General features: G+C 43.4%; 1 protein-coding gene across 1 annotated transcript in view; it reads right to left on the reverse strand.

Annotated features, from left to right (window-relative positions):
* Nucleotides 1-22,697, reverse strand: part of LOC126252543 (ATP-dependent translocase ABCB1-like) — a 305,981-nt gene that overhangs the window by 135,116 nt on the left and 148,168 nt on the right. The window contains exons 11-13 of the mRNA XM_049953441.1: nucleotides 14,890-15,015; nucleotides 13,088-13,291; nucleotides 10,507-10,677 (exon numbers count right to left, since the gene is read on the reverse strand). Coding sequence (XP_049809398.1) covers nucleotides 10,507-10,677; nucleotides 13,088-13,291; nucleotides 14,890-15,015 — 501 coding nt within the window. The remainder of the gene's footprint in view (nucleotides 1-10,506; nucleotides 10,678-13,087; nucleotides 13,292-14,889; nucleotides 15,016-22,697) is intronic.

The following is a 22,697-nucleotide window of genomic DNA, read 5'->3' on the forward strand; positions in this document are numbered from 1 at the left end:
ACCTGTTCCAACAGTTTTCCGCTTTACTGCTCCTTCCATTGCAAAGTTACACTGAAGACCAAACCATTAGGACCACCCGATTAGTAGCGTGTTGATCCACCTGTAGAACGTAATATATCATAGTTATGTGTGACATGGATTCGCCAAGTGCTTGGTAGGTTTCCGGAGGTCTGCAGCACCAGATATCAAACGTACGGATCACGCAATTCCCGTAAATAACGAGATGGTGATTCGTGGGCACGGAGCTAATGCCCGATAGCTTCTCAGATATGTTCCATCGGTTCAGATAACTCGAATTTGGTAACCAAGAGATCAATGTGGGTTCATTGCCATACTACTCAACGCACGATTCCGTCCTTGTACCAAGAACAGTTGTCTTGCTGGAAGATGTCACGTTGGTGATGCCATTACAAACGGCATTATGTAGGTGGTTCACAATATTAACTTGTCCATGGCTGTCATGATGCCTTCAGTTACTACCATAGGCCCTACTAAAGCCCAGGTGAACACACCCCAAGGCACAATACTGGCCCCACAGGCGCGTGTCCGTGGCACAGCGCATATCCCGAGCAGTCGTCCGCCTTGCTGATGCCAAATTTGGACACAACCATCAATCAGGATTAAAAAGAAACAAGATTCTTCCGAGCAGGCAAACGCGTTTTCATTGCTCCATTTTCCAATCTCGATTATTGTGATCGTAATTGACAATTTCGTTGCGTCGATATGGAAACCCGTAGGGGTCGCCTGCTGTGAAGTCCCACGTCCAACAATGGGCACGGTACGGTTCACTGCGAAACACTGGTGTCTCCTGCAGCATTACACTCTTTTGTCAGATCTGCTACTGTGGCTGCCTACCTTGCTTTACAGAGCGGGCAAATTTCCGACTTCCTCGTTTGTGATGAGGCATGGACGTTCAACGCCTTGTCGCGTACTCGTGTTTTCGCTGTTTTTCGACCATATTGCTCGGAGGCTCACTACAGCAGCAAGCGAACAGCGGACTAAGTTCGCTATTTCCGAGAGCCTCGTTCAAGGCCTCTGACCGCAAAAAACTGCCATTAGTCAAAGTCGCTGATGTCTCTGGATTCCCCCATTTTCTGCCCGTAACATCGCTATAACATATCTCCATTCGTCTCTGTTTTGCTTACATAATTTTCTTACGGCTTCACTTTCTCACAATGCCACCAGGCGGAAATAAATCTTGCGGTCTGGAGTATTCATAGTGTTCTGGCTCATCCCTCAATCTTTCTTTTAAAACGTCACATTCAAACTCTCCCAGTTTCTTCCTTTCCTTATTTCCCTTGCTTATGGTGGTGTATACTCTCAGAAACCTGTTCAAGTTCATATCGGCTTCTGATCAGTTGTTAATGAAAACTTTATTCTAATATTCAGGGTCAGCCGAAACTCCACCGACAATATTTCGGAGGTTTTTAAGGAAAATTATCTACGCACTCTGGAAGTTTCAAAACGATAAAGTAATTATGATTTATTCGGTTTGTAGTCTAATTATCTTTGTTTCTGGAATAATGCCATCACAACGATAAGATAAACTATTAACATGCAATCACCAAAAGTACAACGCCAGACAGAAGATGTAGTTTCTGGTACCCGCCTATGCACAGATGCAATAGTACTGCGATGTAGCTGTCGCTGTCTGAAACTTCAGCAAAGCGTCGTTGAGTCGCTCTTCCGTTGCATGGAATGTGGCCCCTCACGGAGCGCAAATTAGCGAACTCTTCGTCAGTATACATACCCATAATTTTCTGTACCAGTATCAACGTACAACTAACACTAAGGTAAAAATAAGCCCTAGACACCACCGAACAGTACAGAATGCAAGCTCCGTCGCGATATTTGGGTCCTATAGTGTCCATCATTCCCATGGCGCACTCTTACCCTACGAACGTCACTTAAAGTTATCCATATCCACCATACACGATCACGCGCTTGTGAAATCGAACAATTCATTCGCCAAGATCTACGCCTTGACGAATAAGAAGTAACAGGTATTTACTCCTCTATCACCGGCAGCAGCGTCTAAATTTAAATGACGATGGAGACAGCATGCCGGGTTCCCGGGTTCGATTCCCGGCGGGGTTAGGGATTTTCTCTGCCTGTGATGACTGGGTGTTGTGTGATGACCTTAGGTTAGTTAGGTTTAAGTAGTTCTAAGTTCTAGGGGACTGATGACCATAGCTGTTAAGTCCCATAGTGCTCAGAGCAATTTGAACCATTTGGAGACAGCATGCACTAATGTAGTTCGGCGAAACGCACACGGACTAAAGTTGAAACGTTCTGACGCTTATTTTCTCGAGGTGACGGTAGATTATGCTGGTTTCGGTCTCCGAAAATTCAGGTGTTTGGGGTACCTTTCGAGGTGCCCCAAGAGGTGGTAGTTGAAGCCTTCCGACCCTACGGCAACGTAGTGTGCCACATCGCGCAAAAGTAGCAGACGTTCACGACATACCACGGGATAAATGGTGTCCAACGGATCAACATCGAATTGTCCAAACACATCCTATCCTACCTGGTGATAGATGGTGTGCGAGCTATCGTTATGTATGATGGCCAGCTGCGGACACGTGCAGGATGTCGACAAGACTGTCGACAAGACTGTCTCCATCATCCCGAACCGCGCGGGGTAGCCGCGCGGTCTTAGGCGCCTTGCTGCGGTTCGATCGGCTCCCATCGTCGGAGGTTCGACTCCCCCCTCGGGCATGGGTGTGTGTGTTGTCCTTAGCATTAGTTAGTTTAAGTAGTGTGCACTCTTAGGGACTTATGACACCAGCAGTTTGCTCCCATAAGACCTTACCACAAATTTCAAAAATGGTTTAAATGGCTGTGAGCACTATGGGACTTAACTTCTGAGGTCATCAGTCCCCTAGAACTTAGAACTACTTAAACCTAACTAAACTAAGGACATCACACATATCCATGCCCGAGGCAGGATTCGAACCTGCGGCCGTAGCGGTCGCGCGTCTCCAGACTGTAGCTCCTAGAACCGCTCGCCCACCTAACAAATTTCCAAATTTCCTGATCCCGACCGGTGACGCAGCTCTCTAACCAGTGATCACTTCTTTACTAGGCATCTAAGCCTCAGCTGCGTGCAACCCAGTCGCGTCACTTCTGGATGCGCCTATTCTTCCGCCTGCAGTCCCCTTCGGAACCAACGGTCGTCTATGGCGGCGACGAGGCTAAGGCTCCCCACAGTTCGATGGACGCCCCGCCCAACGCCATGGACATCGAATGAAGTGTGATGACTATATCTGCTTTCCTCCAAACTGGCAAGATGACGGACGACGGATGGTCGCATTCCAACATGGAACAGCACCTCTGAAAGCAACGGTCGCCTCAGAAAAGGAAGAAGCCGAAAGCCCTCCAACGACACACTCCTTCATATAGCATCGTAGGTAGTGGACCAGATACAGACAGTGTACATCCTTGGAACGACCTGACGACAGATGTGGCCGCTCCCGATGTTCCATCTGAGGAGCGACCTTCACTCTACTTGGGATCCCGCCCAACGACGACGGATCCCATGGCGGGAGGTTTCCCAGATGCCACCATGGCAGCGTTACTACCCCTACACCTCGATGGACGCGACAGTCAGCCGCCACCAGTTTCGATCCGCTGAGCTGATGATGTCGACGACACAGCACATTGGGAAGCTAGCCCACAGCAGTAGGGAGATGGCCGGGATATCAAATTGATATACACATTAATTAATTTGATCAATTAACTACCCCCCCCCACCATACCTCCCCCCAGTATGCAATCACGTGATTTCCTCATACGGAACATTGGTCTGCATCCCCTCCCAACCCCTCCCTCTCGCCCTCCCCCACCTACCCTCTTGAAGGGATTTTCGAATTTTGGTGGGAATTTCGAATGTTAGCGGCAATTTATTTGTCCCAGGCCTAGACGTCCCACACCCCCCCCCCCCCTCACCCGGGGATTGGCGGTAAATTAAAAATGGTGGTGCCATTTCCGAAACTCGAACTCCAGTCCTTCTGAACAGAAAGCCAAAGTGCACTCTCGAACACAAGGAAACTATTCAGATGCTGGAGAGGAAGGTTAGGTTAGTGCACTTTAGTTATTTTGGTTGGGAAACTTAAGTAAAGATCAGACCTAATTACGTTATTAATCATAAGGATCAGTCCTAACTACACAACTATATGCAAGGCGCTACACAAAGGATGCCTAAAATCGCATTATAGCTCACAAATTGACGATGCCATGCAACTGGTGTCATCCTGCTGGGAAACAAATTTCACATTATATCTTGAAACTAGCGGCAGACGTACTCAAACTCTACACTTCATCTATAAGCTGGTGGGAAAAAGGCTGGAATGGAAGGTACTATCTTTATTTGATAAAACTACTTCCTTCCATACTATTCCGGTGTTCTAGGAATCCATCGTCAGTGTATATTCACTGCTCGAGGTGCTTATAAACCAACTAGAACTAAGTCAGCATACTGCTGTCATGTCTCTTAGGAAATTAATAATTTTATACATCTTTTTTAGGTTACAAATGTACGTACCATCAATCAAATTTCCCACATCAGTCGTGCTTATTATTCGTAGTAGTAGTGGTTTTGACAGATATGGCTATGCCTCCCTAGGAAACAGAGTGGCCGGCCGGAGTGGCCGAGCGGTTCTGGGCTCTATAGTCTGGAACCGCGCGACCGCTACGGTCGCATGTTCGAATCCGGCCTCGGGCATGGATGTGTGTGATGTCCTTAGGTTAGTTAGGTTTAAGTAGTTCTAAGTTCTAGGGGACTGATGACCTCAGAATTTAAGTCCCATAGTGCTCAGACCCATTTGAACCATTTGAAACAGAGTGAGGAAAACACGGCATGATTAATTTCTATAGTTGATTCATTGAATTACCACCCAAGTCCTGCTGCACGAAAATACACACAAAGATGCACCAACTTCTTACAAGCGAGTAAGCGCCATGATCAGTAGCCAAAGGAGATGTAACAGTCTTATTGCTGTTTACAGTAGCATCACCAACGCTCTGGTAGCTTTCCGCTTGCACAAAGAAATCCTGGTCTGGTGTTAGGTACTTTTGCTCATTTGTAGGATAATATAGCAAATTTGTCCTAACACCATGTCTCTTGACTACACCCTCTGCACACTGTAAAAGGTGATACAAGTGGCATCAGTCCACTCTCCTGCAGATCACCCTAGGAGATGGCTTAAGTCGGATAAACGCATAGATTCTTCATAACATTACTTGTGAGAACCAACAGTAATTCGGTAACATCTATATTCGACTGCATTTGTGAGAACACAGTTCAGGATTGGGATACTTATGTTTCGCCTGCTTTAACATAGCGCCTCTGTATACTACTTATATCGCCTTTCTTGAAGCATTTGTTAAGAAAACCCATGTAGTTTACATTGGAGGAGGGAGGGTTAAAACTGAACGCAGACAGAGCTTATTTTTTAATCTTTTCTCGCTCTTGAGTGTCCAGATACCCACCGTCCACTTCATTTCCCCGCATTTCATGGTACTTTATTTTTAATTCTGTGTATTCTCAGCAGGTTTTCCGCGATGTTATATATTTCGTCGTATTTTCCTCAATTTTACGTAGTTCCCATCAATTTGTCGTAATTAAATATTTTTTCTTTCGATTTTTACCGATTTCACATCACTTTTTTCAAATTTTTTGTGATAGTCTTCCTATGTACACTCCTGGAAATTGAAATAAGAACACCGTGAATTCATTGTCTCAGGAAGGGGAAACTTTATTGACACATTCCTGGGGTCAGATACATCACATGATCACACTGACAGAACCACAGGCACATAGACACAGGCAACAGAGCATGCACAATGTCGGCACTAGTACAGTGTATATCCACCTTTCGCAGCAATGCAGGCTGCTATTCTCCCATGGAGACGATCGTAGAGATGCTGGATGTAGTCCTGTGGAACGGCTTGCCATGCCATTTCCACCTGGCGCCTCAGTTGGACCAGCGTTCGTGCTGGACGTGCAGACCGCGTGAGACGACGCTTCATCCAGTCCCAAACATGCTCAATGGGGGACAGATCCGGAGATCTTGCTCGCCAGGGTAGTTGACTTACACCTTCTAGAGCACGTTGGGTGGCACGGGATACATGCGGACGTGCATTGTCCTGTTGGAACAGCAAGTTCCCTTGCCGGTCTAGGAATGGTAGAACGATGGGTTCGATGACGGTTTGGATGTACCGTGCACTGTTCAGTGTCCCCTCGACGATCACCAGTTGTGTACGGCCAGTGTAGGAGATCGCTCCCCACACCATGATGCCGGGTGTTGGCCCTGTGTGCCTCGGTCGTATGCAGTCCTGATTGTGGCGCTCACCTGCACGGCGCCAAACACGCATACGACCATCATTGGCACCAAGGCAGAAGCGAATCTCATCGCTGAAGACGACACGTCTCCATTCGTCCCTCCATTCACGCCTGCCGCGACACCACTGGAGGCGGGCTGCACGATGTTGGAGCGTGAGCGGAAGACGGCCTAACGGTGTGCGGGACCGTAGCCCAGCTTCATGGAGACGGTTGCGAATGGTCCTCGCCGATACCCCAGGAGCAACAGTGTCCCTAATTTGCTGGGAAGTGGCGGTGCGGTCCCCTACGGCACTGCGTAGGATCCTACGGTCTTGGCGTGCATCCGTGCGTCGCTGCGGTCCGGTCCCAGGTCGACGGGCACGTGCACCTTCCGCCGACCACTGGCGACAACATCGATGTACTGTGGAGACCTCACGCCCCACGTGTTGAGCAATTCGGCGGTACGTCCACCCGGCCTCCCGCATGCCCACTATACGCCCTCGCTCAAAGTCCGTCAACTGCACATACGGTTCACGTCCACGCTGTCGCGGCATGCTACCAGTGTTAAAGACTGCGATGGAGCTCCGTATGCCACGGCAAACTGGCTGACACTGACGGCGGCGGTGCACAAATGCTGCGCAGCTAGCGCCATTCGACGGCCAACACCGCGGTTCCTGGTGTGTCCGCTGTGCCGTGCGTGTGCTCATTGCTTGTACAGCCCTCTCGCAGTGTCCGGAGCAAGTATGGTGGGTCTGACACACCGGTGTCAATGTGTTCTTTTTTCCATTTCCAGGAGTGTATATAGTCACATTGCTGGCATACCCATGCATTGTTTGATTTTATATGAGTATATTTGCGTGCCCTATACACCAGCCAAAAATGGGCTCATGCCACAATCTGCCTACTTCTGTCCACCCCTTGGGGAGTGCCACACTGTGGTGCGTGACCCTGTATACACACACTGATTACAGCCACAGTGGGTTCGGCCAATGTTTCATGCCCGCTGGACATGACTCTCTATCCCAGTAGGAGAGCACTTCCACATCGCACCATCCAGCTCCAGTCTCTGTGGCGAACGACACTCCTTCTTTGCTATCGAGGTAACGTAATTTTTTGAGGGTCCCCTTGATGATCTTGTCCCCAGTACCTGATAGCCTCCCCTTGAATTTTACAAGGGTTTTAGCTATATGTTGGCACCTACTTGGACGTCCATCTGATGTCAACTGATGACCCCAACAACGATGATCCTAGCTATCTTCCTTGATGGGGACATCCGGCCGGTGTGGCCGTGCGGTTCTAGGCGCTTCAGTCTGGAACCGCGTGACCGCTACGGTCGCAGGTTCGAATTCTGCCTCGGGCATGGATGTTTGTGATGTCCTTAGGTTAGTTACGTTTAAGTAGTTCTAAGTTCTAGGACTGATGACCACAGATGTTAAGTCCCATAGTGCTCAGAGCCATTTGAACAATTTTTGATGGGGACATTACACTGGTTCCCAAACTGCACAGGCGACTATGGATTTGTGATCACCAGCTCATCATTCTACTAAACAGTGACATGAAAATTTTCAAATTTTTGCTGGCATCACGACAGAAGAAGCTAGTATCATACCTCACCTCCCTGTATCAGACCTTCCTGAGTGGTGACAAAAATATTCCTACTGCCCTTTGCATGAGTGTACTCGCCAGGTCGCGACATCTGCCTGGTGCATTGGCTTTGCTTGACTTCAGTCAGGCATTCGACCATGTCGATCACACCTTTTTGATGGTGATCCTCGAACACATGGGTTTTCCGGGTCTTACAGTAACAGTGGTAATGCGCCTCTTCAGCGGCGCGACTTGAATAATTATAATGGACGCCTCACTGTGCCTCTAGTTATCGAGCGCTCTGTCCGACAAGGATGCCCATTTTCCACGATACTGTATGATTTGCCATTAGAAAACCTACTCTGGGGACTTCTCCAACGCCTAGTGGGCCTGTCACTGCACGGAAACAGTGTTTCCACAGCTATCTCATACTCTACCTATGCAGTAAAGATGACGTCTGCACAGCTCTGGCATCGGAGGCAATATATAGTGAAGCATCAGGCAGTTGTGTTAACGTTTCCAAATCGCAGATTCTGCTCACTGGAGAGGGCCTACCTGAGAGACGTGTCACTCCTCTGAGTGTGGCCACCACCGTCCGCTGTTTGGGCATTGCTTTTACGAATGATATTCATCGTTCAGCGTCAACAAACAGCAGACACCTTCTCCAAACAATCAGAACTGGTCCCTTTGATCGTCAACTTAGATCCATCGACACTGTGTGGCGTGTGTAAAGCATAAGTGTCCACCATGCCACTCGTATCCCTCAAGTGGTGCAAGTGTTCTTGGTCCCATTGTTGATGGCGATGAGAACCTTTGTCTGTACCAAGAAGCTAATCATAGTTGAATATTCTTCCCTTGCTCCCTCATGAAAGTGTGGTAATGTTGGCTTATTCCAAGTGCCAGACAAAGTTAAAGCACCTTTTTTTAGGTCTCAGCTGAAAGTCTGGCGCTGTTGCCCAGTGAGCCTCACTGGAATGCTTTTACATGAATATGCTTCGGACTCCATGTCACCCCAGTCATGTTATCAGACATTCCAGCCCCTTTTATCACTTGTGACATTTCTTTCTGGAATTAAGTTGCATCCTCTAATCCTTACAACTCCCACAAATACTCCAGACCAAGACTGTACGCAACGCATTACAAATGAATCAGTCCCCAAGTTCCCCGCTCATATGGTTCCATGTGTGGAAAGTGGTGCTTTCAGACTTTCTCGACACCACCTTCCAATCTATCTAGTATATCACCATCAATGGGAAACAGGTCAACCAGTTTCGTTTGCACCACATCCACCACGTCGACACATCCCTCTGTGTTCAGTGTGGTGTGGACGACACAAACGCCCACCGATACTCATGTGGTCCGTTGTCTGACGTGTTGATGCTCACGCAGCGTATCTTGGCTTTCCTTACTCGACATACACCTGCTCAGATCACTTTCCAGATGATTTCACTCCCGGACGTGGTTCATTACCCTGCAACGAAAACTAACATTGTGAATTTGATACGCAGCCATACAGTCCACTACCTTTTTGGCGCAACAAAAAATCGGAACTGGATTATTGGACTACCTTGATAATTGTCACTGTGCACTTCTTCACAGCCTCAGAAACAAGCAGTTCTTTTCAAATTTTCTGTGGAGCATCTTTCTTTATCTGCCTTCCAGCTGAAACGTCCAAGCCATGAAATGCTCATGTTTATTTTGCCGACATTATGCTCTGAACGAACTATAAACGGAATCAACATAAAAATTTCGAGAAGACACGTCTGGATGTTCCACCATTCGAAGGGACGAGAGGCTCTCGGAATTTCAGTTAAAAAAAATTAAAAAAAATACATATTTCATGTTCATCGCCCCCCAGTGCTCTCTTCCCATATTTTCTTCCTTTCTTACCCCCCTTTTAGTAATAGGTTAGTTGCTTTGGGATATGCATAGATAGACGCCAATGCCTGAAGAGGTGCAATTCTTTTTTTTCTTAGGACACAAGTGACGGTGGCAAGTACATCATTCGCCTGTAGTCCTCTTTCCCTTCCAGAGGAGGAAAAAAGTTGTTAGCGTAGATGGCTGTCATATAGATGACCTGAGTTAAAAAAAAATAAAAAAGAAGAGGTAGAGTCTTTAAAACTACATAAGATAAGTGGTCAGAGCATCTTCCTAGTAAGTAAGAGACCCGGGTTCGAATCCCAGCCTAGCACAAATTTTCTGCTTTCCTCAGTGATTTTACTCAATGCTCGCTCGCAGCCAAGGTCTGTAATTCCGTAGTGTCTTCGAAATTTTGTCGTTGGGGTTCGGGTGAACCATGTATTTCTCGCTCAGATTATCCTTTGTTATTTTCCCTAGATAGGAGATTATTATCGTTACTATACTGCTGTGCAAGTAGCGTTCCTGAAAGTCAACCGATTTTCCCAATTATCAGGTAAGCTAGTAAGGTGGCTACACAAATTATGAAGTCAGATAAAGAATTAGTTCAGTAAAGAACCAACAATTCTAATCTTCAATGTAATAACTGGTGGAAGGTGACTGATCTCGGTAGGGGTGTTGATTTCAACTGAAGTTTGAATTGTGTAAATGATGATACTTAATCAGAGAAGTGACCTTGGACTGACCTTGTCTAGCGCGGCCTGCACCTTGGCCTCGCTGCCGGTGTCCAGGGCAGAGGTGGCCTCGTCCAGCAGCAGGATCTTTGGGCGGCGCACCAGCGCCCTGGCGATGGCGATGCGCTGCTTCTGGCCGCCCGACAGCTGGGCGCCGCGCTCGCCCACCAGCGTGTCGTAGCCCTGCACAGGGGAAGACATTACGTCCGAATGGCTTGCAGTAGACGTATAATCCTAAAGTGTCCAAAGAACTATCATAGCCTCATCCACTGACATCGAAATCACGATTTTTGCTGTAGCCGCCAGCAGGTATGGCCGAATGGTTCTAGGCGCTTCAGGCAGGATTCGCAGGTTCGAATCCTGCCTCGGGCATGGCTGTGTGTAATGTTCTTAGGTTAGTTAGGTTTAAGTACACTACTGGCTATTAAAATTGCTACACCACGAAGATGACGTGCTACAGACATGAAATTTAAACGACGGGAAGAAAATGCTGTGATATGAAAATGTTCAGCTTTTCAGAGAATTCACACACTGTTGGCGCCCGTGGCAACACCTTCAACGTGCTAAATGGTTCAAATGGCTCTGAGCACTATGGGACTCAACTTCTGAGGTCATTAGTCCCCTAGAACTTAGAACTAGTTAAACCTAACTAACCTAAGGACATCACAAACATCCATGCCCGAGGCAGGATTCGAACCTGCAACCGTAGCGGTCTTGCGGTTCCAGACTGCAGCGCCTTGAACCGCACGGCCACTTCGGCCGGCTCCAACGTGCTGATATTAGGAAAGTTTCCAACCGATTTCTCATACACAAACAGCAGTTGACCGGCGTTGCCTGGTGAAACGTTGTTGTGATGCCTCGTGTAAGGGGCAGAAATGCGTACCATGAAGTTTACGACTTTGATAAAGGTCGGAGCACGTCTCGATCCCCTGAGTCAACAGATGGGGACGTTTGCAAGACAACAACCATCTGCCAGAACAGTTCGACGGCGTTTGCACTAGAATGGACTATCAGCTCGGAGACCATGGCTGCGTTTACCCTTGACGCTGCATCACAGACAGGAGCGCCTGCGATGGTGTACTCAACGACGAACCTGAGTGCACGAATGGCAAAACGTCATTCTTTCGGATTAATCCAGGTTCTGTTTACATCATCATGATGGTCGAATCCGTGTTTGGCGACATCGCGGTGACGCACATTGGAAGCGTGTATTCGTCATCGCCATACTGGTGCATCTCCCGGCGTGATAGTATGGGGTGCCATTGGTTACACGTCTCGGTCACCTCTTGTTCGCATTGACGGCACTTTGAGTAGTGGACGTTACATTTCATATGTGTTACGACGCGAGGCTCTTCCCTTCAGTCGATCCCTGCGAAACCCTACATTTCACGACCGCATGTTGCAGGTCCTGTACGGGCCTGTCTGGATACAGAAAATGTTTGACTGCTGCCCTGGCCAGCACATTCTCCAGATCTCTCACCAATTGTAAACGTCTGGTCAATGGTGGCCGAGCAACTGGCTCGTCACAATACGCCAGTCTCTACTCTTGATGAACTGTGGTATTGTGTTGAAGCTGCATGGGCAGCTGTACCGGTACTTGCCATCCAAGCTGACTCAATGCCCAGGAGTATAAAGGCCGTTATTACGGCCGGAGGTGGTTGTTCTGGGTACTGATTTCTCAGTATCTATGCATCCAAATTGCGTGAAAATGTAATCACATCTCAGTTCTAGTATAATATATTTGTCCAATGAATACCCGTTTATCATCTGCATTTCTTCTTGGTGTAGCAATTTTAATGGCCAATAGTGTAATTCTAAGTCTATGGGATTTATGACCTCAGATGTTAAGTCCCATAGTGCTCAGAGCCATTTGAAACATAAGAGACACTCCGCAGCAAACCAGCGCTCCGCTGCACACAGCTGCAGTGGAGTTCTGCGTGTCACAGTGGCCAGACAAAGGTTAGTGGCCATTCGCACACGGATCCTGTCTGACCCAATTCTCAACTTTTCTCACGCTAGTAGCGTCCACTATCCATTCTGCTACTTGCTCGCATCGAGTTACATATTACCGCAAGAGGCTTGGACCCTGTTGCACACCCACACTGAAGTTATCAAGGCAGTATGGTATGTCTGGCAGAACAAACAGTACGCATTACACATGTAGTATATCTGTAGGGATGACAGTCTTGATAACTTCAGCGCGGGTGTGGAATAGGGCCAGATCCTCTTCAGGCAATACATATCTTGCTGGGAATAAGTTGATGAATGGGTAGTGGATGCCACTAGCGTGTGTCAAGTTGAGAATTTTGGGTTGGACACGAAACGCAACCACTCACATCAATTGGGAGATCCGGGTTCAAGTGCTAATGCATTTGGCCTCAGTCTTTCGTTCTAAACAGATACCTCCCAGCCATCTCTGTGTATGTAATGTATATACTACTGGAAGAGCAAGCTGTGTTAAAAAAGTAACATCAAATATCGGAAGAAAACTGTTCAGCACAAGGAACAAGTTCTACAGTTACAAGGTGAATTATATCGATGGGAAAGCAAACCTGTGTATGTTGTGGCATCGGATGAGAATGATTAGTCTCACCTGCGGTAACTTGGAGATGAAGTCATGAGCGTTGGCCATCTTAGCGGCCTCCTCGATATCCTCCATGGTACATGTGTCCCGCCCATAGCGGATATTCTCCGCGATGGTGGCCTGGAAAAGCACCGGCTCCTGGCCCACCACGCCGATCTGCGAGCGCAGCCAGCCCACGTTGAGACTGCGGATATCGTGGCCGTCCAGCTCCACCTACAGTAGTTGAGGAACTGAGTTTAGATGTAGGGCCAGAAGGCACTACGTTATACGCTAAATTCGTACACTGGAGGGATGAACATGTAATTTCTAAAAAATCGATGTATGTGATCGACGTTATTGAACTCATTCGAAAGACCTGCAACAACGCATGGTATAAAATGTCAACACATCAGGAAGAAGTTGTTAATATTAAGTGGCTACATTACAAGACGGTAGCAATATGCTCCAAATAGCAGGATTGAGCGTCTATGTAAAAGAGTGTGGTGGACTGTTCAACATTATGCAAGCATTGTATGTCGGAGGGTAAACTTGAATAAAACACGACTTAAACTTGTCAACACCAAACATCGCATTGTTTACACGTTACAGATTTTGAACGATAGCGAATGGACAAAAATAAAATGGTTTTTCGTGACGTACAATATCACACAGTATGGACGGTAACGATACTTCATTAACGCGTGTGTGGAGTATGCCGTCAGCAGAGAACTGCGCTAATCGTAAGCTTCATACTGGACTATTAACTTATGACATTAGCATGCAGTGACATCTGAGTAGCACTTCATCTTTATTGGAAACTTTGACTTGTGTGCCAGGTGCACCATCAGTTCTCCGTCACCTGATTACAAAGATACGTTTTGAGTAATTTGTGAACTGAAAACTGGCTGCAGTTGAATGCATGAAAACTGATACGTCTTCCAGTACCTACAGTCATGTAGATATTAGAACTGATAAAATACGGGAATAAATAGATGACGATACATAAATATACCGAAAGTAAGAAACTACTGAAAATGAGGTCACAGAAGACAAGGAAACGTCAGTTATTATTTCCACCAGGATGGTTAAGTACTCAAGTCTATTACCTTTAGAAAGAGAGAAAAACAAAATATGTAGGAATGTTGCTGTAAGTTGGCACACCTGATAAACAGCAAGTTACTATCTTATGTACACAACTTGAATGGGAAATACGCTACTAAGGGTAAGAGTGCGATCCTGATTGTGTATAATGGCTGAAAAATGAGGTATCATGACTGTGTCAGTAATTACAGTAGACAGTCAGTATTAATACAACGCACTTAGAATAGTAACGTCTCACGGATACTGTGATCAACGTCTCTGAAAATGCGAAGGGTGTGGGCAACGAGCGCACAGTGACAGCAACTTCCGTAGGTACAATAGTAATCGACAACGTATATTATCTTCAAAATAACATCTGATAGCGAGCTTATACCTCGTTTGACTGGCACTGAAAAGATATTACGAAACAATGAGTTTAGAGACACGCATGTCTGGTAGGCTCTCTACCTGAAGTTTGTGGCTCATGCTTCTAAGAAGAGACATGCCATGAACGGCGAAGACGTACTTTGTAGCATGTAGACGTAGTTTGTAGAATGTCTGGTAGGATCTCTACCTGAAGTTTGTGACTCATACTTCTAAGAAAAGACACGCCATGAACGGCGAAGACGTACTTTGTAGCATGTAGACGTAATTTGTAGCATGTCTGGTAGGATCTCTACCTGAAGTTTGTGACTCATGCTTCTAAGAAATGACACGCCATGAACGGCGATGACGTAGTTTGAGATACGTACCGTTCCCCGGAGCGGGTCGTAGAACCTCTGAATGAGTTGAATACACGTGGACTTCCCGCAGCCAGAACTTCCGACAAGCGCCACTGTCTCGCCACTCTTCATCCTTAAGTTCAGACCTCGCAGAATCTGGAAAGCAATATACTTCACTGCAATGTATTTTTTAACTGAGTACCTGCAATGTAAATTACCACACATCTCAAGAAAGTGGGAAAAATCGATGCTTCTGGTCCCTATCCCTCTAAATTCATCACAGTAGTTACTAAACTCTGTATTATTCCTTTTGTAATTACAATGGAAGAAAATGACACTTTTGAAGACGGACTTAGAAGTCTAACCTATGTTCAGTTTGTTTATTGCTGCCATGCGGTATGAAATTGCGGCACTGCCAGATTTTTACAAAAAGAGCTCTCAGCAGAATGCTTTCTGTCATGCGTTATCACGCAGTGTCCTTCAATCCAACCCTAACCTCTTAAGGGTGTTAGAATGCTGTTGTTATTACAAGTTGTGTGATTTTATCTCCAGTTCCTCTGCCCGAACACGTCAACAATGTCCAGCAATTAGACAAACCTGTTTGTTTAGTGTATCTCCACTATCAACAACTTGCCAACACAAAAGTGAACCCAGAATGTTAACATGTAAACATTTAAAAACGGAAACACAATGAATAAATATAGCTGGTCGTCTTCTCTCCCTCCATTATCTACTTCCCGCGCATTCACCGATCTTTTGTGAAGGATGCGTATAGGTAAAGTAGGAACAGCTGATAAAGGAAACAATGTATAAAAAAATCAAATACTCAGCACATCTGGATTCTGCGAAATCGAAAGCAATTCCATCGTGTCAAGTACGACTAATGTATGAGTATTATCTACTTGGCCATCTTTGTACATAAATAACATGAAGCAAGTACTCTCCCGAAATTCGTGGATCCTATCTACCATGATGACAGACATATAGTCTCTTTAGAAAAATATGAGATAATTTAAGTAAAGATGACCAGACGAAAGTTCGAACAGCTTTCAGGTTTCAAGTTACGGAAGTTTGTTTCAATGAATCTTCATAAGTGAACAAAAAAGCTCTTACAAGTGTTACCACGTCATGAACAACTGGATAGACAAGCTTGAGAGGTGACTTTTTATTCCGTACCTTCATTGTTCTCTCATTGTATCTTGTTTTCTGTCTATATCAATCGCAGCAACCTCTTTGCTCGGTCAATAAGAATATTTGAAGTTTTTGTGAGTCGGTTTTGTTTTCGACCAATGGGAGTCGTCTGCGGCTGTTGGACTGTGTGGTTCTGCTCGTTTGAGCGGAGTACATCATTACATTACTCGCTGTTCAGACTCGGTTTGGTGAAGTCGAGGAGGCTCTATGCTGTGTTTTGATGTTGAGAGAAAGGCGGAGAACCACACTGATATGTAGATAGTATGATGCACAAGAAAGCGGGGACATTAACATCAACACTAACATCATAAATGAATCCAGCAGCACCTTAAAAAACATCCTTCAAAGTTTTGGCATGCCCCTATTGGTCAATAGTGCAACAAGGGTTACCACGACGACTTCATCAGTAATTGACCATGTGGCCACAAATATGCACAGGGAAAAATGTGATGTAGCTGTAAAAGATCTCGGACTATCAGATCATCTCTTTCAAATAACAACAGTAAAGTCAGGCATCGAATCATTCCCTAAACTACAAGCCTACAAACGACATCTGTCAGAAATCAGAATAAAAGATTTTTCAAACGGACTAGAAAAACAAAGCTGGGATGCACTGTATAAGGAAACCAATGTGGATATGAAGTTCTCGGAGTTCTCTACATTGTTTAAATTGAACTTTGAAACATTTCCAAAAGTATGCATGTCTGAATCAACATCTCACAAAAACAGATCGATAACAGCAGGTATTACGAAGTCCTCCCAAACACTTAAACACTTCAGTCCCATGAAAAAGATTCGCAATGATCCAGAATCCTTAAATTTCTATAACGGATACAAAAAGATCTATAGGAAGGTGCTGATTGCTGCAAAAGTCATTTAATGACAAAATAATATATAATGCAGAGAATAAAAGCAAAGCAATCTGGGAAGTTAGAAAAAAGGGAACGGGGAGAGGCAAGCAAATGCACAATAACATACTGCTAAGGGAGGGGGATACAGTAATAAATGATCCACAGCACTTAGCAAACTATGTAAACGAGCATTTTTCAAGTATTGCATAGAAGTTACAGCAAAAATCCCCTCAAATAAATATAACACCTGTAAATAATGTTGCACTAAATACAATGATGTTACTTCCAACCACAGAGAATTAAGTCAGTAAAACAATTCAAAAAATAAAAAGTCAGTCGGCTTAGATGAAGTACCAATGTGTGTACTGAAACAATGCATAGGAATTAGACAAGACCCCTTAACAAATATAATAAATGAATCCTTCACATCAGGAACATTTCCATGGCAGTTAAAACAGGCAAGAGTTGTACCTTTGCTTAAGAAAGGTAATGCAGAAGACACAGAAAATTACCGGCCCATTTTCCTGCTGTCAGTATTATCAAAAATAATAGAAGCAATAATTAAAGACAGATTAATGAATTACCTGAGTAAATACAATCTTTTAAGTGAATCACAGTTTGGTTTCCGAAGCGGCAAAAATACAGAGTCAGCCATAGTTGTATTCACAAAAGCTGTACTTGAGGCTCTTGATAAAGAGCACTTTCACTTTTCACTTCCTCTTTCTGAGCTCAACATCTCACTCATTATGGAGGGATGCTGACTCAGCTTTTCAGGATAGCAAATGGGAAGTTGCGGTACAGAAAATGGCCTAGAGATCACCAATGTGTGTGTGTGTGTGTGTGTGTGTGTGTGTGTGTGTGTGTGTGTGTGTGTGTCTCACAGACATATTTTTGGATATTTCTAAGGCATTATGATACAGTCGACCACAAGATTCTATTAAATAAATTAGAAGCATTAAGAATAAGAGGGGTAGCTAATGATTGGTTTCCATCATACCTAACAGATATAGTACAAAGATTAGAGATAACACGTACTTCAAATAGATCCAAACATTTAGTAAAACACTTATCAGAACCAAAATGCATTAGTATAGGTGTACCGCAAGGTAGCATATCAGGACCAATACTGTTCCTCATATACATCAATGACTTTCCCAGCAGTGCAACTCATGGTGAAAAAATCCTCTTCGCTGATGACAGCAATATTATAGTCACTGAGTAAACAAGAGAACTCCTTGCCAAGAAAGCAAATGAAACTCTCAAGGAAGTTTAAAATTGGACAATAAGTAATAAAGTGACATTGAACATAAAGAAAACGACTGCCATGAATTCCAGTTTGAAGAGGAAAAATGACAATGTTAAATTAAATGTAGATTGCATGTCTATAGACTGTGTAACAAATACAAAATTTCTAGGAATGAATATTGATTCTCAGTTGAAGTGGTATGAACACACAAAGGTACTTGCAAACAAAATGTCATCAGCATGTTATGCCCTTAGAATCCTATCATCAGTGTGCAACATGCAGTGTGTTTTAGTTACATATTATTCGTATATACACTCAATTCTTAGCTATAGTATTCTTTTTTGAGAAACAAATGCACAAAATATGAACACAGTTTTCAAACTACAGAAAAGAGTCATAAGAATAATAACCAAAAATACTAGTTGAGTTCATTGTAAAGATCTGTTCAGAACACTGGGGATTTAACTCCTCCACGTGAATACATTTACAAAAATAACATTGGTAATTACTGCACAAATAGCGCTGTCCATGACCATACAACAAGAGATAAACTCAACTTACATTTACCAATAAAAAATAAACATAAAACTCAAAACAACATTTTCCACCAAGGAATAAAACGATACAATAAATTGCCAAAAGAGATTAAATAAGTTGCAAAAATGCACTTATTTAAAATGGTAGTTAAAAATTACCTCTTAATCAATACATTTTATACATTGAAGGATTACTTAGCTAAAACAGAGTAGGACTTTGATATAAAACGTTATACAAATAAATAATAATAATAATTATAATGATTATAAAATATCCAACATTCCACATAACACCTTCACTTTATGTTTTTTCCTTCTTTTTTTTATTTCTAGAAATACTTACCCCCAAGCTATGCATAGCACAATACTAACACCTCTTCCTCTTTCTGAGCTCAACATTTCACTCATTGTGGACGGATGCCGACTCAGCTTTTCAGGATAGCAAATGGGAAGTTGCAGTACAGAAAATGGCCCAGAGATCACCAGTGTGTGTGTGTGTGTGTGTGTGTGTGTGTGTGTGTGTGTGTGTAGTATGTACAGTGACTGATAGTGAGATATGAGAGAACAATGTGGCATTATGTTACTTAATAAGTTATTTGTAAAAAAAGTATTGTATATCAGGAGTAAATCAAATGATTGTCTCTGACTAGAAGTCTATAAATATATGTGTATATGAATTAGCTTATTTTAAATTGATCTAAAATTGTAAATACTTTGACAGGTCCTAATTCTTGTAAATAGAGATCTATGGGTGAATAAAGCTACTACTGCTACTAAGATCACTGTGATTTCTTTCCTATAATGTATGTTAACTTTGTGGTGAGCGTAGTGTGGCATCATGTACTCAAAATCATTCCACATATAGGTGTTGGTACGTGTACTTGCGCGTATTGGTATAGGAGCTCATAGGTAACTAACACATAACTGTTTGGAAGCAGATTATTGCATCTCACACTATTTTGCTTCATGATATTGTAAATTCAAAGACGTTACCTTCTCCTGAATTGTAAAGATTAGTTTTTCAATCAATCAGAACTGTGTGTTACAAAGACTACTTTTCTTCAGTTTGTAAATTTAAATCTTGGAATATCTGTTTGGAGTGTTAAGATTCTGCTAATGTTTAGTGACAATATACTTTTTGTCAATTCATTTCCCTCATTTTTATTTTGCCACAAACCATCTTATTCTTTGAATTCAGTCACTTGAGTGTGCCCGGTTGCTAGTAAACAGGAAGCGCTTGCTCTGTTGATCATTTTTTTCTTTTTACAAATCAAATCATTTGTTTTCACAAATGAGAAGACAGTCCCACTTCACAGCTGGACGCTACAAGCATAAAATTACATTCACGTACAGTGCACAAGTACTAGATAAGTGGGGACCCCCTTTACTTTCATTGCACTAAGTTTATGAAAGTGTACGTGTGGTGGTGCTATTTTCAACAGGTTTTCAGTTCATGACTTAAAGTGCATTTCCAAATAGTTTTTCTGGGGCATTAGAACTATACACATTGCATATATTGAAAATATAATGACTTTTTATCACTAATTTTCTGAGTAATCCATGCTTTTAAAAAGACCATAGAACATTTTCAAGCTGTGTTCCAACCTGTGTTCCGAAAGCAATGTTGATTCTTACTATTAAGTGAAGCTACTAATGTTCAGAGGAGACTATGTGGACATATGGGGCACACTATGTTGTTTTGTAGTTAGTGTAAAATCGTGGAGCGAATCCAGTGGTACAAGTAATGGAAATTCTCTTGTGAGTTTAGCGAAAAGTTCACAACATGAGCTTGAATTGACAATGATAGGCATTAGAGCGCCATCTGTTTTGGAGTCTCTTTCTATGTCAGCAACGAGTATGGAGGTCAATATGAGATTACCATCTTTGATTAAATATTATCCCTCTCATTTCTTCGGGACTTGAGAACGTTATGGAATTGCCAGAAACGAAAGGGTACTCACCGTAATGATTTTCTTATGATCCTATACAGTCAATAAGGGTGAACTTAAAGTCGAATGCTTTTGTGAAAATATGGTAGTAGCAGGATTTCCTACATTATTTAACTGACAAAGATGATCATGGTGGAAAAGGAAGCGGGTCGAATTTAGTACACTTTCGATTGATTAAGCGCCTTTGTATTGGTGCTTATTAGTAAAATGCAGGAATAACTGTATCTTTATGTCATTGGAGAACAATGAAGGTCTTAGGAAAAAATCATTAATCTATCTAAGTATGTTCTGGACCACTTTATTTACATTTGTAGCGTCCCATGACCCAGTTCATTGTCTTATCTTCGACTTCACAAGCAAGGCTGTCAATGTTGGGTCATCACTCTTATCACTTACATCGTCATCCTTATCAATGATGCCATCGTCTGACCATCTACACCCCATTTCCCTTTCACCCTCTCTCAAGCCAATAAAAATCCACAGTGGTGGGACTAGGTAAGTTGTACTTTACAGCCCTTCACACTACCAATATCCACTCCCCCTCTCCAATCAGTCACAGTATAGTATTGAAATAGGGCAACCAGTCAGAATGTAGATGCAAGCTGTAGGCACCAAACTGAAAGAAATGCATTATTTCTGAAGTAACTACTTAGCCTTCTCTTGAATAGGCGCTGTCATCAAAGATATTTGCATAAAACAGCGTTATGTTCAAGAAATATTTGCCTATGAATTGCGTAAACATATACACACTTAAAAGAATTAAGCAACCTCCACCTCAACTGCGTAACATGGTGATATGTGTTTTCATACCTTAATACAAAAAAAATCATTTATGGATTGTCTAAAGAGTAAATTTCCATTTCACATCCGTAAATTCCATTGTCAACCATGTAGCTATCGCTATGGAATATTAGAATGAGTATAAAACATATGCTCAATACATAGCTGAAAGCAAACATTTAATTATGCAATGTAATTAATGAATTAGAAATATATAGTTGCCACCGATGATTTTTACTTCAAGTGCTGTTTCTCAAAAAATTCAAAATGCAAAATAAAAACACCGCAGCATTATGTTCTGGTTGCTTATTATCACCAACAAGTGGCAAGTTTATACTTTGATCTATAAAACACAGTTTGTGTAAGACACAGGATGCAGCGGGACGGTGTCGATCGTCTTTCTGGTTGTTATCGCTATCGTTCAGTCCACCTAACTCGATAGAATTCTTGCCGATATCCCTTCATTCTGTGGGAGCAGATACGTGCTAGGCATTGTAAAGCAGCGTTGATGAAACCACTACCTAATAGCCACTACACAGAGGCCGCATAACTATAGTTGAATGTCAGTTCCTGTAAGTTCATGATTAAAAAATCGGTCGTTCGGTGTATTCAGTCTACTTGCAGATAAGCGTTTAAAATTAGATTAACTCTGTTTTTAATTATATTGGAACACTAGAAATGGCTATCAAGTCCGTATTTAATATGGTTAAACGTTATCATTGAAAGTTCACTGTCTGTATAACAAATATTCACTCGAAAGCAGCCAGAATGTTAGATAGTCTGACCCGATTCATTTTCATGTTCTAATAGTCACAGACCCACAACTATTCGCGAGTTAAACATTCGGCCGTCTCAGTGGCGTTCTTCGTAAGAAGTGCTTGCCAAAATATTCCATACAGAGCACTTAACATGCCACGTGGAGGCCAGAAAGTTCACACGCTCATATCTCTCAAACTATTTAACTTGGAAACACCAACTTTCCATTAAAATATTCGTAACTCCATTCGCTTCAGTCACGATATGTTCAAACCGAAATTAGCTCACTATTTCATCATCTAACAGAGTATTTTTAAGGAGTGACCTAACATCGTATTAACTGTAGGTCAGCTAGCAAGCGGCCACTCGAGGTACTCTCCGCACACTCCTCTGTTCGTGCCTGAACCGCTTAGTTCTGATTGGCTGCTGATCTGAAGGACCAATCAGAACGATCCTTCATGATAGTTCTTGCGGGAAATCTTAAATTACCAAATCACTAATTTGAAAGTATTTTATGTCAGGAAAACTT

The sequence above is a fragment of the Schistocerca nitens genome, chromosome 4, assembly GCF_023898315.1.
Source record: "Schistocerca nitens isolate TAMUIC-IGC-003100 chromosome 4, iqSchNite1.1, whole genome shotgun sequence".
Classification (NCBI taxonomy): Eukaryota; Metazoa; Arthropoda; class Insecta; order Orthoptera; family Acrididae; genus Schistocerca; species Schistocerca nitens.